Source organism: Syngnathus acus, chromosome 4 (genome assembly GCF_901709675.1).
Source record: "Syngnathus acus chromosome 4, fSynAcu1.2, whole genome shotgun sequence".
NCBI classification, from domain to species: domain Eukaryota; kingdom Metazoa; phylum Chordata; class Actinopteri; order Syngnathiformes; family Syngnathidae; genus Syngnathus; species Syngnathus acus.
This window is the reverse complement of record NC_051090.1, coordinates 1354248-1366404: the sequence shown is the minus strand read 5'-3', so window position 1 is coordinate 1366404 and position 12157 is coordinate 1354248. Positions and strand designations below refer to the sequence as shown.

At 43.8% G+C, this 12157-nt stretch overlaps 2 protein-coding genes across 7 annotated transcripts; both read left to right on the top strand.

Annotated features, from left to right (window-relative positions):
* The first annotated feature begins 8 nt into the window (after window positions 1-8).
* On the top strand, window positions 9-3093 carry acer1 (alkaline ceramidase 1). Of its 2 annotated transcripts, none has more exons than XM_037248968.1 (7): window positions 9-294; window positions 793-905; window positions 994-1108; window positions 1328-1466; window positions 1816-1953; window positions 2131-2268; window positions 2328-3093. In XM_037248968.1, exons 1-7 carry the CDS (start codon window positions 288-290, stop codon window positions 2503-2505), a joined length of 828 nt encoding a protein of 275 aa, XP_037104863.1. In that variant the 5' UTR covers window positions 9-287; the 3' UTR covers window positions 2506-3093. The 2 variants fall into 2 exon arrangements, with proteins under 2 accessions (XP_037104863.1, XP_037104865.1); XM_037248970.1 differs by lacking the exon at window positions 9-294 and adding an exon at window positions 322-575.
* A 1245-nt stretch (window positions 3094-4338) lies between these two features.
* On the top strand, window positions 4339-11630 carry mllt1a (MLLT1 super elongation complex subunit a). Of its 5 annotated transcripts, none has more exons than XM_037248957.1 (12): window positions 4339-4469; window positions 7042-7222; window positions 7341-7423; window positions 7667-7810; window positions 7896-8021; window positions 8771-9430; window positions 9591-9678; window positions 9828-9939; window positions 10049-10148; window positions 10389-10457; window positions 10760-10831; window positions 10911-11630. In XM_037248957.1, exons 1-12 carry the CDS (start codon window positions 4458-4460, stop codon window positions 11037-11039), a joined length of 1776 nt encoding a protein of 591 aa, XP_037104852.1. In that variant the 5' UTR covers window positions 4339-4457; the 3' UTR covers window positions 11040-11630. The 5 variants fall into 5 exon arrangements, with proteins under 5 accessions (XP_037104852.1, XP_037104850.1, XP_037104851.1 ...); XM_037248955.1 differs by having other exon boundaries at window positions 10389-10466; XM_037248956.1 differs by having other exon boundaries at window positions 9588-9678.
* Window positions 11631-12157: the final 527 nt, after the last annotated feature.

Here is a 12157-nt window from a genome sequence, read left to right as displayed (position 1 = left end):
TGGACCGGTTAATCCTCCTTTGCCTGTGCGGAGATGTGCAACAGCACCTGTTATTCGTCTCATCCGTTGAGTTTCCTCATAATGCTTGTCTAGCCGACAAAGAAAAAAGACAAACGAAGGGTGGGGAAGTGGTTTGGTCCTTTCCACATGGATTGTCATCTGTGCATGCCGTGACGTCACCGTCTGGTGCGACAGGATGGGAAACGTTTCGATGCTCCACCCTGCCCAAATTCACCTGTTGAGTCTCCTCGTAGCACTTTCTGACTGGAGGCGAGACGTACGGCATCATGGGAGGTACGTTCAATATTCACAACGCTATTCCGTCTGTCTTAAAGATTAAAATTAGCACTGCAACTGTAAACTTGTGTTCATCCATCTTGATACTAGGTAAGTAAATAGAAAAATATCAATTCTAATCTGATCCAATGACACAACTTTTACTAAGTAATCCTTTTTCCATCCCAAGACTTCAACAAAAATAATTTTGTCTATAATCTCAATTTGCATTATGTCAGCGATCAAAACTCCTTCAATCCTCTCGGTATGGTTGCGTCCTTGACAACGCGGCTTCTCAGGTTGGATTGTTAACAGCTTTTTCATTCATCGCAGTGCATTTAAAAAAACAAAGGCTTTTTGAACGTGAGCAAACTGATTTGAATACAAGGACACGAAGGGAAAGTCAATTTGCATGGGCCACCGACAATAACTAGTCCTGCTCTGTCTTTTTTTATGAGCAGTTGATCATTGATTGCTCAGGTTTTTGTTTACCTGGAGTTTCTGTCCGTCTCTCAGGCGTCTACTCAAATGAAAGGATGGCTGGAGTTTTCTCCTATGAGAGTTCAGAGGTCGACTGGTGTGAAGACAACTACAAACACTCTGAACATGTGGTGGAGTTTTTTAACACGGTGAGGTTCTTTATGACACATTTTTAATTGAAAAAAAAAAGGGCTTGCTTGTATTCAAAGTGAAACGCGTGTTTGTTTTTCCTCGCAGACGAGCAGCTTCATTTTCTTCATTATATCTCCCATCATGCTCTACCTTCTTCACCCTTACGCCAAAGAAAGGAACATGGCAATCCACTTGGTATGGGTCATGATGTTATTTGTAGGTAGGTCAATTTCCCTGTATTCATCCTTTGATGGAAAAAAAATAGAAATAAAATAAATATATATACATATAATATTGTACGTATATACATCGATAAATAAATGCTCTTCAGGATTTTCTATTTTGATTATTTCCATCTTTACTCTTGTTTCTATGTGTTGCAATATCTTGATTCAATTTGGCTTTTTAGATATGAATAATTCTTTCTTGTCACACGCAGGTATCTTTTCTGCCTACTTCCACATGACTCTAAGTTTTGTTGGCCAGATGCTGGATGAGTTGTCAATCTTGTGGGTGTTGGCAGTGGGCTATGCCATATGGTTCCCACGCAGGCTGTTCCCATCTTTTATAAAGGACAGGTAAAGCATCAAGTGTATTACAATCTGTGTCATCATTCACCAGATGAGACAGTTATGCTTGCTTGCTCTGCTGCCTTCTGATAAAAAGACAAGCTATTCATTTATTAAAGACACACACAAGTGTGAAACCTAATCCGTGCTGGCTGAGGATCCAGTTTGACAGCTCCAACAGGAGTCATTGTCAACAATACACAATACAGCATCTAAAACGCAAACTGACAAAAAAGGGCTTCACCGCCAACTTTGTTCATAATTAACCCTGCGATGGCCTGAAAGGGTGAATGAATTCTTAAAGAACACCTGAAACAATCTATTTTTCTTTCTTTCTTTCTTTCTGTGTGTCATGCAGGTCCACCTTCTCAAAGCTGATCCTGGTGGTGACTGTGGTGACTTCAGTGTCGTCTTTTGTCAAACCTACTGTCAATGCCTATGCGCTCAATTGCTTTGGCCTGCACATGCTCTACATTGTGGCGGTTGAGATGAGATGGTATGAGAGTTTACAAATGAAATATGGAAGCTTTTCTGACAACAAGTATGAATTTGGGGTTTTCCAGTAGGAAGGTATTGTTAATGTTATGCCAGGGGCTGAAGAAAAGCAATAATCCTAACAGTGACTGCACTATTTGTGAACATTGATGATTTTCAATTGATGTGATTTATTTAGCTGTAGTGACCAGAAGGCTTTGAGACTGGCCAAATGGTCAGTGGCTTTGTGGATACTGGCTATATCCTGCTGGATTAGTGATCGCTTTGGCTGCGGATTTTGGCAGAGGCTAAACTTCTGCTACTTGCACGGTATCTGGTAAGTTTGTGTCATGTCATGTGAACCCTGAGCTTTTGATCATTTGGACTATCCCTCAGGCACATTTTGATTGTGATGGCTACGGCGTACGGGAGTACGTTGATAGCTTACCTGGATGCCAACTACGAGATTCCCTATTCATTGCCTGGATTGCAGTACTGGCCCTGTGATAAATTAGCACTTGGATTACCTCACATTGTCCTAAAAGGCACCACCAAGACACTCAAACGCTGCTAACCACACACACAACACATGCATACATGATCTGGCCAGACATTATATTACAGGCTGAAACATAACAATGAAAAAAAAAAAACATGATGCTTTCTATTATTATTATTATTACTATTATTATTATTATCATCTTTTTTACAACAGATTTTTATCCTGTCTGTGTATGCAAATGAATCGTCATGATTCTAAAAGATATATGTTTTCCCGATACTCGTCCTCTTTTAATATCAAAATATTGCTATACCGAAGGTCACAAACGCAATTTCCACAAAAGGTTCTGTTAAAAAAACAGATACTCTGTTTGACTGCAGCAAATAATTGTACAAGTGAACATATGTATTTGAATGTTTGTCTTTTACGCCTACAGAAGCAGTATGCAAATGAGTTTCACACCATTTTCTTTAAATTATTTATTTATTTGTGGTCCATACATTCATATATGCATTTGATTAAGTGTTGACTGTTTTTGGTAGAGTTATTGCTCCTGTCGTTTTTCATCCTAACATTTAAGCAGTGCATTTTGCAGTGCAATGTACTTCACCTCATTATGTAATGTTGTGCTTTAGTTACAAAATAAAATGTTTGACAACTCTATAAAATGTTGATAATTTCTGTAGATGGTCCCCAACGCGGATGCAAAACAAATAATGGAAATGGGAAAAATCAAGATTTTGTTCCAGCCTCAACAGTGACCTCCTATGGAGTCACGCTTGCATTGTTTAAGAAAAAACAAGTCATCTTGAATCAATTACTGAATCGTGATTGCAGAATGATTGCTTCCTAAATGGGTGAAATATGAGAGTTAAAAGAGTGATATAAACTCTAATTTGGTTTATAATCAAGCACAACTCAATTGATCAAAATCACCGGGTTTTTTCAACAATAAAAGCAAATCTTATGTTCCAAGTGCTCAGATATAGATGTAAAAATGATAAAAATATGAAAATACAATTGTTATTTAAGATAGTCAGTATAAATACAACCGCACAAACTCAGACTATAGTATGCAAAATCTATTTCACATCATGCTTTTGTGCTGTTCCATTCTTCCCAAATGAAAAGGTGAATGAAGGACTTGATATCTGAATGTGAGTAAGACACACTCAAGGTGGGGATTCCTTCTATTCTTTGACTCAAAGGCAAACTGGATTACATACAAGAGAAAGCACAGCCTTGGTGAGAGAGTGCTGACCTTGTAGGCCAAAACGGAGACCCAATAATCTCACTTCAAAGTGCTCCACAAGGGAGACGTGACACCCTCTGACTGTTGAGGGGGGGCATTAATAAAAAGACTAGCTGCTCAAAGTTCTTTTACTTATTACAAGCATCCTTGTTGCCTCAACCAGTGCAACTGTTTAGCACTCAATTACAAGTCAGTGATTACTAACATTCGGGATTGCACTCTGAAGAAAAATCCTCATTGAAAAAATTAAATGAATGTATGTATGATTTATTCGGAACCATTTACTGAGTCTATCTGAGTGCTTTGTGTTAATTTACTAGGGTTGGGAAAATGAAGAGCAAACACAATACATATTCACATATTGACCTTCTGCGTCGATTAAACTATTATTTATTCTTAATGATCAATTAACACCATGTGCATTTTACAATTAAAAGAGCTCTGCAGCCATTGGGACAGAGCTCCTGTCACTCGAGAATACCATCACAAAAAGCTTTATTTGTATTTGCAAGTAGAGGCCAAGCCCGCCTCCTAATGGGCTATGATAGGCTGTTTTCAAGAGAGCACAAAATCCGCGCTCTCCCATTGGCTGGGCGAGCTTTCTGTTTGGGTTGCCTTCCAGCGGACCGTCTGGACGGGGAGGGGAGGGGAGGGGAGTCGTCTGCCTTCCGCTTCTCGGCTGGATTGACACACAATGAGGACCCAAGGCTGGAAAGACGCTCATCAAACGCCGCTGTAAATAAAAACAACAAATCACTGAGGCCAGTGAAACATGGAGAATCAGGTAGGTTTGCTCGCCTCTCTGCTTTCGGACACTGAACTTTTCCCGATGAAAAGACTGGCTGCTTTCTCGCTGCTCGGGCAGCAATGAATCCTCTGTTTGTAGTCGCTTGAAGAGAGTGAGCAAGGGAGAGAGAGAGCGAGAGAGAGGGAAAAAAAAAAAACGCTGCTCCTGCTGCTGTACAAGTCGTAGTTGTTTGGTTCTGGAGCTATGCTAGCTGGCCACTCATACATCGGCATTTACCGCTAACTAGCTCCGCTCCGTAGCTCCATTCAGCGCCGCTGCATTGGCGCAGCCACAAATCCAGCACACAAAGCTATACACACGCTCTCTTTAGATTACAAGTATTAGTTACTAGTTATTTTTATTTAGTTAGTAGTGGCGGTTGTGTCCAGCTAAGCTAAGCTAGTTCACACAACCAATGGAATATGATCGGCCCTTGGCTAAAGGCTAAGGAGCCGCGACAAGGCGCCGGGAAAAGGCTCGCTCGTCCTCCCCTGGTCGCGCTGCTCATCCAGGGCGGGGGCCTGATACCTGTCATACTTGCCAAAGACCCAACGAGGACACAACTATTTTGTAGTATTGGCTAACATTTGATTAATGGTTAACTCGTGTGCACTTTTTCCCCCAGTATAACGCCAATGAATATGCGGGGGTGGGGGGGCATTTTGGCCCAATGTGGAGAATTTGAACCGCACTCATGCTTTGATTGGCATCTTTCATTGAGCTCAAGTGTCCAAAACACACACTATCAGTGAAGGAGGCTTGCTATCAAACTGCTTTTGCATTATTGTAACTGGATGGTTGTGTTAAATCATGTCATACTCTTGAGGTTGTTCACTCAAGTCATTAAACCCCGTAAAAAAAAGCAATTGTCATTAGTTCCATAGTGCTTGCTTTTGACCTTATCAAACTGGAAACCTTACACATTGACCCACCGCACCCCGACAGATTTATATGAACAAATGAACGTATTTGCACACTATGTCACGAGTTTTAAAAGTTTTTTTCCTGTGTAAAACCACAGAAATATCAGCCACTCTCTTGGCACTGCTTCTCTAAAGTTGCTTTTGAGTAGACTGGTGAGTGATCACAAAAGAGGACATGGTCAGATGCCTGGAACTTTACAAATATTCTCGGTGTTTTCCTTTCATGAAGAAAATTCAGCGATATGCACAGCGATATTGTCAGTTTTCTTTTTTTAAAGTCAAGAAAGATAGATATTTTTGATTGCGTCTCATATTGGTCCTGCTTTGACAAAATGCTCCAAAGCTATCGAGATAGGCTCACACCTCACTTGAGAGTTTCCAAAATGCCAGATTTTTAAACATTTTTTTTATATCATCTTGAGGATGAACGGCACAGCAGTTTCCTTCCTTTGACATTTCTATGACAACCAGCTATGCTGCGAGGCAATGTGTGTGTATGTGTACAGTGGAAAACAAAATCCTGGGACAAGCGGGTAAAGCCTATTGGAGTCAGCAGCTTGATCTACGGAAAGCTGGCAAAGAACATGGACGCCACTGTGAGGTCAAAGATACTGCAATAAAGATGTTGATGTTCCATTTAGGGTGCTGTTATTACCGTGATTGAACAGTTGAGCACGGGGGGGCGGCTAATTCCACCACAGAAAGAGAAAAATGTGATGATAACCATAGAATATACCAATTGACTATTTAGTGTACTCACTTTGAGAGTTTACTCTTCCAATTTGCAACATTGAAGGGCTGATGGGCTTGTGTACTTACACTGTGGGTTGCCCAATGAAGCATCTTAGAGCGATCACTGGCCGAGGCTGGAATGGGAGTCCCACTTTGTTTGGGAATGCTGATGAGAGATCAGCTGGTTTTCTTGTCATGAGACTTCTCTATGCAAGCTCTGCGGTTGCTTGGGGTGACAGGATGATTGCTCATGTTGATAATGACTTATTTGATCGGGGGGGGGGGGAATAATGTTTTTCCTGCCCACGCTTATAATACTGTTTATCCAAAAAGAAAAAACAGCTCTAGAAATAAATAATATATGAATGCTGGTCTAGCGCCACCACTTTTAAATCTTGCAAGAAGCTTGAAAACTGCGGTTAAGTCGAGTACTACGCGACACAGCACGCCACTCACGAAAGCTCATCTTAGATCAAGTCTAGTGGAAAGGGGCCTCAGGGCCTGACTGCTCTCATTGATGCGAAAATCACTTCCCCGAATAAGGGAGATAAGATATTGTGCGGTAAAGCTCAAGACTGTCTGCCAGTTAGAGCTCAAAAGTGGATGACAATAATGACCCAGAGGGCAGAGCAATATTATTCAGAGAACAGAAAGAAAATGGCATCATCTCGTGGAATTACCCAGTCAGGGGCCAGAATTTCTGATTGTTCTGTCCATAGGATCCAGCTGAGTAAACTTGATATTTATTTGACCTTGCCACGGCCATTAAAGTATTCATGACCTATCAAGAATGAGTGGCATGTTTTGATTGGACATATCCTTCTTTTCCTGACTTTGCACTTCCTGCATGGACATTTTCTACCAGATGGAAAAGGCCAAGCACTGACAGCTATTTTTTGTTCTGCAATGTCCAGTGCACAGTGCAGGTGAAACTGGAATTGGGCCACAGAGCTCAGCTGAGGAAGAAAGTCACATCAGAGGGCTTCACCCACGACTGGATGGTTTTTGTCCGAGGGCCAGAGAACGGCGACATTCAGCACTTTGTAGATAAGGTTGTCTTCCGCCTGCACGAGAGCTTCCCCAAACCTAAAAGAGGTATGACAGCCGCAACGTTTCACACGACTGCCATGATGGACTTTAGCGAGAATCTGAATGAACCAAAAGGAAAATCATTCAAACTGGAAGAATTTGAATTGCATGTTTGTGTGTGCAGTATGCAAGGAGCCCCCATACAAAGTGGAGGAGTCGGGCTACGCAGGCTTCCTCATGCTCATTGAGGTCTACTTCAAGAACAAGGTGAGAGGGGGGGAAAAAAAAGTTCAATTGCTTTTATTCATCTAAAAGATGAAAATGTTCAATTGTAAAATGATCAAGAGTGTCTAAATTTTTTTAAATGGTAATCTATAGTGGCTGTAATTTAATTTTTTTTTATAGCGTTTTAACAGAAGTCTTTAATTTTGTTAACAGAAACACTCCCCCCCCCCCCCCTTTGTGATGTTCCTCTTTAATATTGACATGATGAATTAATTTTCTTTTTAGGAAGAGCCAAAAAAGGTGTGTTTCAACTATGACCTATTCCTGAACTTGGAGGGCAATCCACCTGTTAATCACCTCCGCTGTGAGAAGCTCACCTTCAACAACCCCACCAAAGATTTCAGGAAAAAGCTGATCAAAGCTGGAGGGGTGAGATCTTGAGTCCATATTTAGTGCAGTAAAGCGCTGAACACTACATACAACACATGTAATGTGCAACTATCTTCCTTGTTAGGTATTGGTTGTTCCGGAGGTGGCCGAAGCAGTGTCCAGGCCCAGTCCAGACTATCCAATCCTCCCCACCATCCCCCTCTCAGCATTCTCAGATCCCAAGAAAACCAAGACCTCTCATGTGTCAAAGGTTGGTTAAGCTGCCAAGACATTGCTTGTCATTTGACAACCACTTGGCTCAGATCAAACCTTTGTCGCTTTCCATGTGGAGAGAGAAAAAAAAAAATAGTACTTAATTTCTCCTCCGCATCTTCGGATGTCATTCATCACATATGATCTCTTTGTGAGGATAAAGCTTTGCTTTGCTTTGATTGTAGCGTTTGCCTTTAAAGCTGCTGGCTGACTATAATTGTTACCAACTGCCGTTTAGCATTAGCATGCGTACTGAATTAGTCGGCCTGCTTATCTTCAAGGAGAAAATGTGAGCACCCCCTGTGTCGCGCTGTCTTGCCTCAGTTAAATCCATCACAAATAATAAATATCTTTGAATCGGCCTTTTCTCTTGATCTGGCCGCAGCCAGACGACAACAAAAAATAGGCTTTACTATTCTCAACATTGGTCTTACTCGGACCTTTGCTAAGTTTTTATCTTTCCCGAGTCAAGAATAGGGTTCTCATTGTTCAAAGTCAAAATTTCAAGGCATTTCATATACTGTACCGTAAAGAGTCAGTACCAAGAACTGGACGTCCCGAGCAAAACTGATGAAATGAGAAGAAAAGTGATCAGGTAGCCGGTCAAATGGCTAAAAGCAGCATTGTCTTAGAAGAACGGCTTATGTCACATTCAAGTTTTCAAATGCTTTATCGTGCTCTTATTTACATCACAAAAAGCTGCCATTTTGTTATAATGACATTGCTTGTTTGTTTTTCTACCTTCAGGAACCCAGTAAAGAAGGAGGCGGCGGCGGCGGCGGCGGGAGCAGCAAAGGACCCAAACCGCACAAGATGACCAAGGAGCACCGCGAAAGACCCCGAAAAGACTCTGAGAGTAAAGCCTCGTCCAAAGGCGACAACGACAGAGATGGAAGCGGCAAAAGCGGACGTGACTCTTCCTCAACCTCGTCTTCGAAAAAGCCCTCAGACATCAAAGTTAAAGATGAAGTCAAAGTCTTGCCCAAGGCAGCTTTCAAGGAGCCCAAGCTCACCCTGAAGGAGTCAAAGATGGAGGGCATGTCTCCAAAAGGAGGGGGGGCTGGGAGTGGAGGGGGTGGCGGTGGAGGAGGAGGAGGAGGGGGATCTGCAGAATCCAAAGCCCCCAGCAAAAGACCCTCGACTGTGGAGTCTCCCAAACCCAGTGCCAAGAAGCAGAAAAAGGGCAGCTCCGAGGGTCCCAAAGGCCCGTCTGGCGCCGCTTTCACAGGTTCCCCTCGCGTGTCATCATCATCCGCTGCCACTCAACCCTACGCCGACAAGAAACACTCCAAGGAAAAAGGTCGCTGGGCCAAAAGCAAAAACGACACACAGGATTTGAAAGAACCCAAGAAACTTCCCGAGTCAGAAGATTCCAATTCAGAGGATGAAGCATCTTCAAAGTCTGAGGTTGGGACACTTTGCATTCATTTCCTTTTTCGACCAACTAGAGTACAAAGAGGTCTTTGTTGTTTTTATTATTAATATTTGCATTCATTTATTTTCGAATTCAAAATTGCATCAAAGCATTCTCGAGCGGATTTAACCGATTGATGTCATCCGACAGCAGTCGGCTCCTTCCAGTCCTTCAAACTCGAGTTCCAGCTCCGACTCCAGCTCAGACTCGGACTTTGAGCCGGGACAGAAACCAGGACAAGGTACGGTATTTTCAACTTGATTCCCGCAAAATATCCATGCATACAAATACCATGTGTCCTCAAAAAGTCAAACTATATGAATTTGAAAGAATGAAATCTGCCAGATATCAATCGTAGTCCGAACAAGGAAGGCTCTTTGTTTCTCTCAGGTCCCTTGCGATCCATGGTGGAGGAGATCCAGTCAGAGGAGTCGGACGATGACGACAGCAGCTCGGAGGAGGGGACCCCCGTCAAGACCAATCCTCCCAATCGCGACTCTCGGTCAGTCAGACGAAGCCCCCCCCCCCCCCTCTGAAATCGAACCATAGATAACATTGACACGTGCAGAAAGTGTGTGAGTGACCTAATGACATTGTCCCTCCCCCGTCAGACTGAGCCTGGACAGCGAGAGTGACAGCAGTGACGGGTCGCACCGCCCCAGTCGAGACCCGGCCCCACCCCCGCAGAAACACAGCTCCTCCAATAATAAAGTGAGGCCTGACACATATTGACCAAATGAAAATCATGATGACAACACTTTGGAAATGTGTTTTTATTATAAACCTCCAGTTGGGATTTGTTTTCACAGTGCTGACTCATATTGACACTTTCTGGCTTGTAGGAATTGATTCCAGCCGTTTTGCAACAAGCGCCATCTCTCTCTCTCTCTCTCTCTCTCTCTCTCTCTCTCGTCCGTGATCACTTTGTCAAATCTCTGCTTGTGCACACAGGTGTCGGGCCGAAAGAGCCCGGACTCCTCGTTCCGTTCGGAGAAGGTGTTGAAGAAGGGATACGACAAGGTAGGAAGGGTAAATACCGCAACTTTTTTTGATGCTTCAACTTACACATGTATCCTATGAAGCCAAATAGATTGCTGTTGCTTTGGCAAACGGATCCAGATGTTTGGACAAACTGCCACTGAACTCTTGTCAAGTATTTTTCTGAGCACCACATCAAACATCCTTCAGATGGCTCTCGTTCAACTCATAACAAAACATCCATGCTTTGCTGGATATTTTTATTTTTTTATTATACACAATGTATTTTGCAATCAGTGTGTGTGGCGCTTTTCAACGACACTCTTCTCTCCCAAATGATTCAGGCCTACACAGAAGAGTTAGTGGACCTACATCGCAGACTGATGGCTTTAAGGGAGCGCAATGTCTTGCAACAGGTTTGTGTTCATGTCTTGCTTTCCATTGTTGACGGAGTCCAAATTGTTTCCAGCAACTTGTCTGGATTTTGTGTCTCAGATCGTCAACCTGATTGAGGAGACGGGCCACTTCAACGTGACCAACACCACTTTTGACTTTGACCTCTTTTCGTTGGACGAGTCCACCGTCCGCAAACTACAGAGCTACCTGGAGGCGACGGCCACGTGACAGGAAGCGGAGCCGGAGATGGCCGTATCTCCTCGAGGAGCAGCTCCTTCATCGCTCAACAGCAAGCAACGTAACCACACACACGCGTAAGAACAAAGAAGCACACACGAAGACGCTGCCGCCGCCGCCGCCACCGCACCTTGATGACACGCTGGCGAGGGGCAGCAGGGGAACCCGTGGAGGAAGGGGAGGACGGCGTGAGCGGGAGAGTCCGAGATGGCAGCAGGAGAGGAGCGCCGCAGGAAGTTAACGGCATGCCGGACCCGTGGAATTCAGCCGCCCCCCCTCGCACACCCTTCAGCGCGTCACACTCGTCCTCCTCCTCCTTCTTTCCATTCACACTCCTTCCCGGCCAGATCACTCCACATCCCATCCCCCTGCAATCAGCCGCATTGGGCCTTGGCAGTTACTGACTTTTCTTATTTTGGAACGCACACGCATGTGTACATGTGGAAGCAAGCGTGCGGGCGTGCGTGCGTGCCTGCGTGTTTGGATGGCATCGCTGCTCTCCCAACATCCCAACATGCATGGTGTTGACTTTGCTCTTGCACTGAAAGCTGAGCCCTGACCTCACGCCAATGCCTCTCCAAATTTCACCTCCCAGCACCCCCAAAGCTGCAAGTGCATCCTTCCTTCCTTCCTTCCTTCCTTCCTTCCTTCCTTCCTTCCTTCCTTCCTTCCTTCCTTCCTTCCTTCCTTCCTTCCTTCCTTCCTTCCTTCCTTCCTTCCTTCCTTCCTTCCTTCCTTCCTTCCTTCCTTCCTTCCCTCTCATGCCAGCGTGCACCAAAGGGCTCCACTGCTGGTCGCCGGTGCGTTCTTGGATTGCCGACTGGTGGATTTGTAAAACTAATAAAAGTAGCCATACTCGTCTCCCAGAATCCAAAAATAAGAAAAAGTAGGGGCCATGTGCCCCCGCCCCCTTTTTTTGTTTTAGTTTTTTTTTTTATTAATATTTTATTTTTCTACAAATGCATTTGTGTTTCTACTCCCAGATTTGCGGTTAAATGACCTGTGAGCTATGAATGTATATCAATTTTATTTTTCTACGCCCAACAGCAACAAGCCCACTCTAGTGCCTTTCTGCAGCATGAAGTGGGTGTTCCCCAGCATCCCCCCAC

Bases quoted from the DNA above. Each gene is read 5' to 3' on its own strand.
- mllt1a (XM_037248954.1), top strand. The intron at 9,431-9,587 runs GTTGGGACACTT...GTCATCCGACAG, and splicing joins AAGCATCTTCAAAGTCTGAG to CAGTCGGCTCCTTCCAGTCC. The intron at 10,467-10,759 runs GTAAATACCGCA...CAAATGATTCAG, and splicing joins GATACGACAAGGTAGGAAGG to GCCTACACAGAAGAGTTAGT.
- acer1 (XM_037248968.1), top strand. The intron at 906-993 runs GTGAGGTTCTTT...TTTTCCTCGCAG, and splicing joins TGGTGGAGTTTTTTAACACG to ACGAGCAGCTTCATTTTCTT. The intron at 2,269-2,327 runs GTAAGTTTGTGT...ACTATCCCTCAG, and splicing joins TGCTACTTGCACGGTATCTG to GCACATTTTGATTGTGATGG.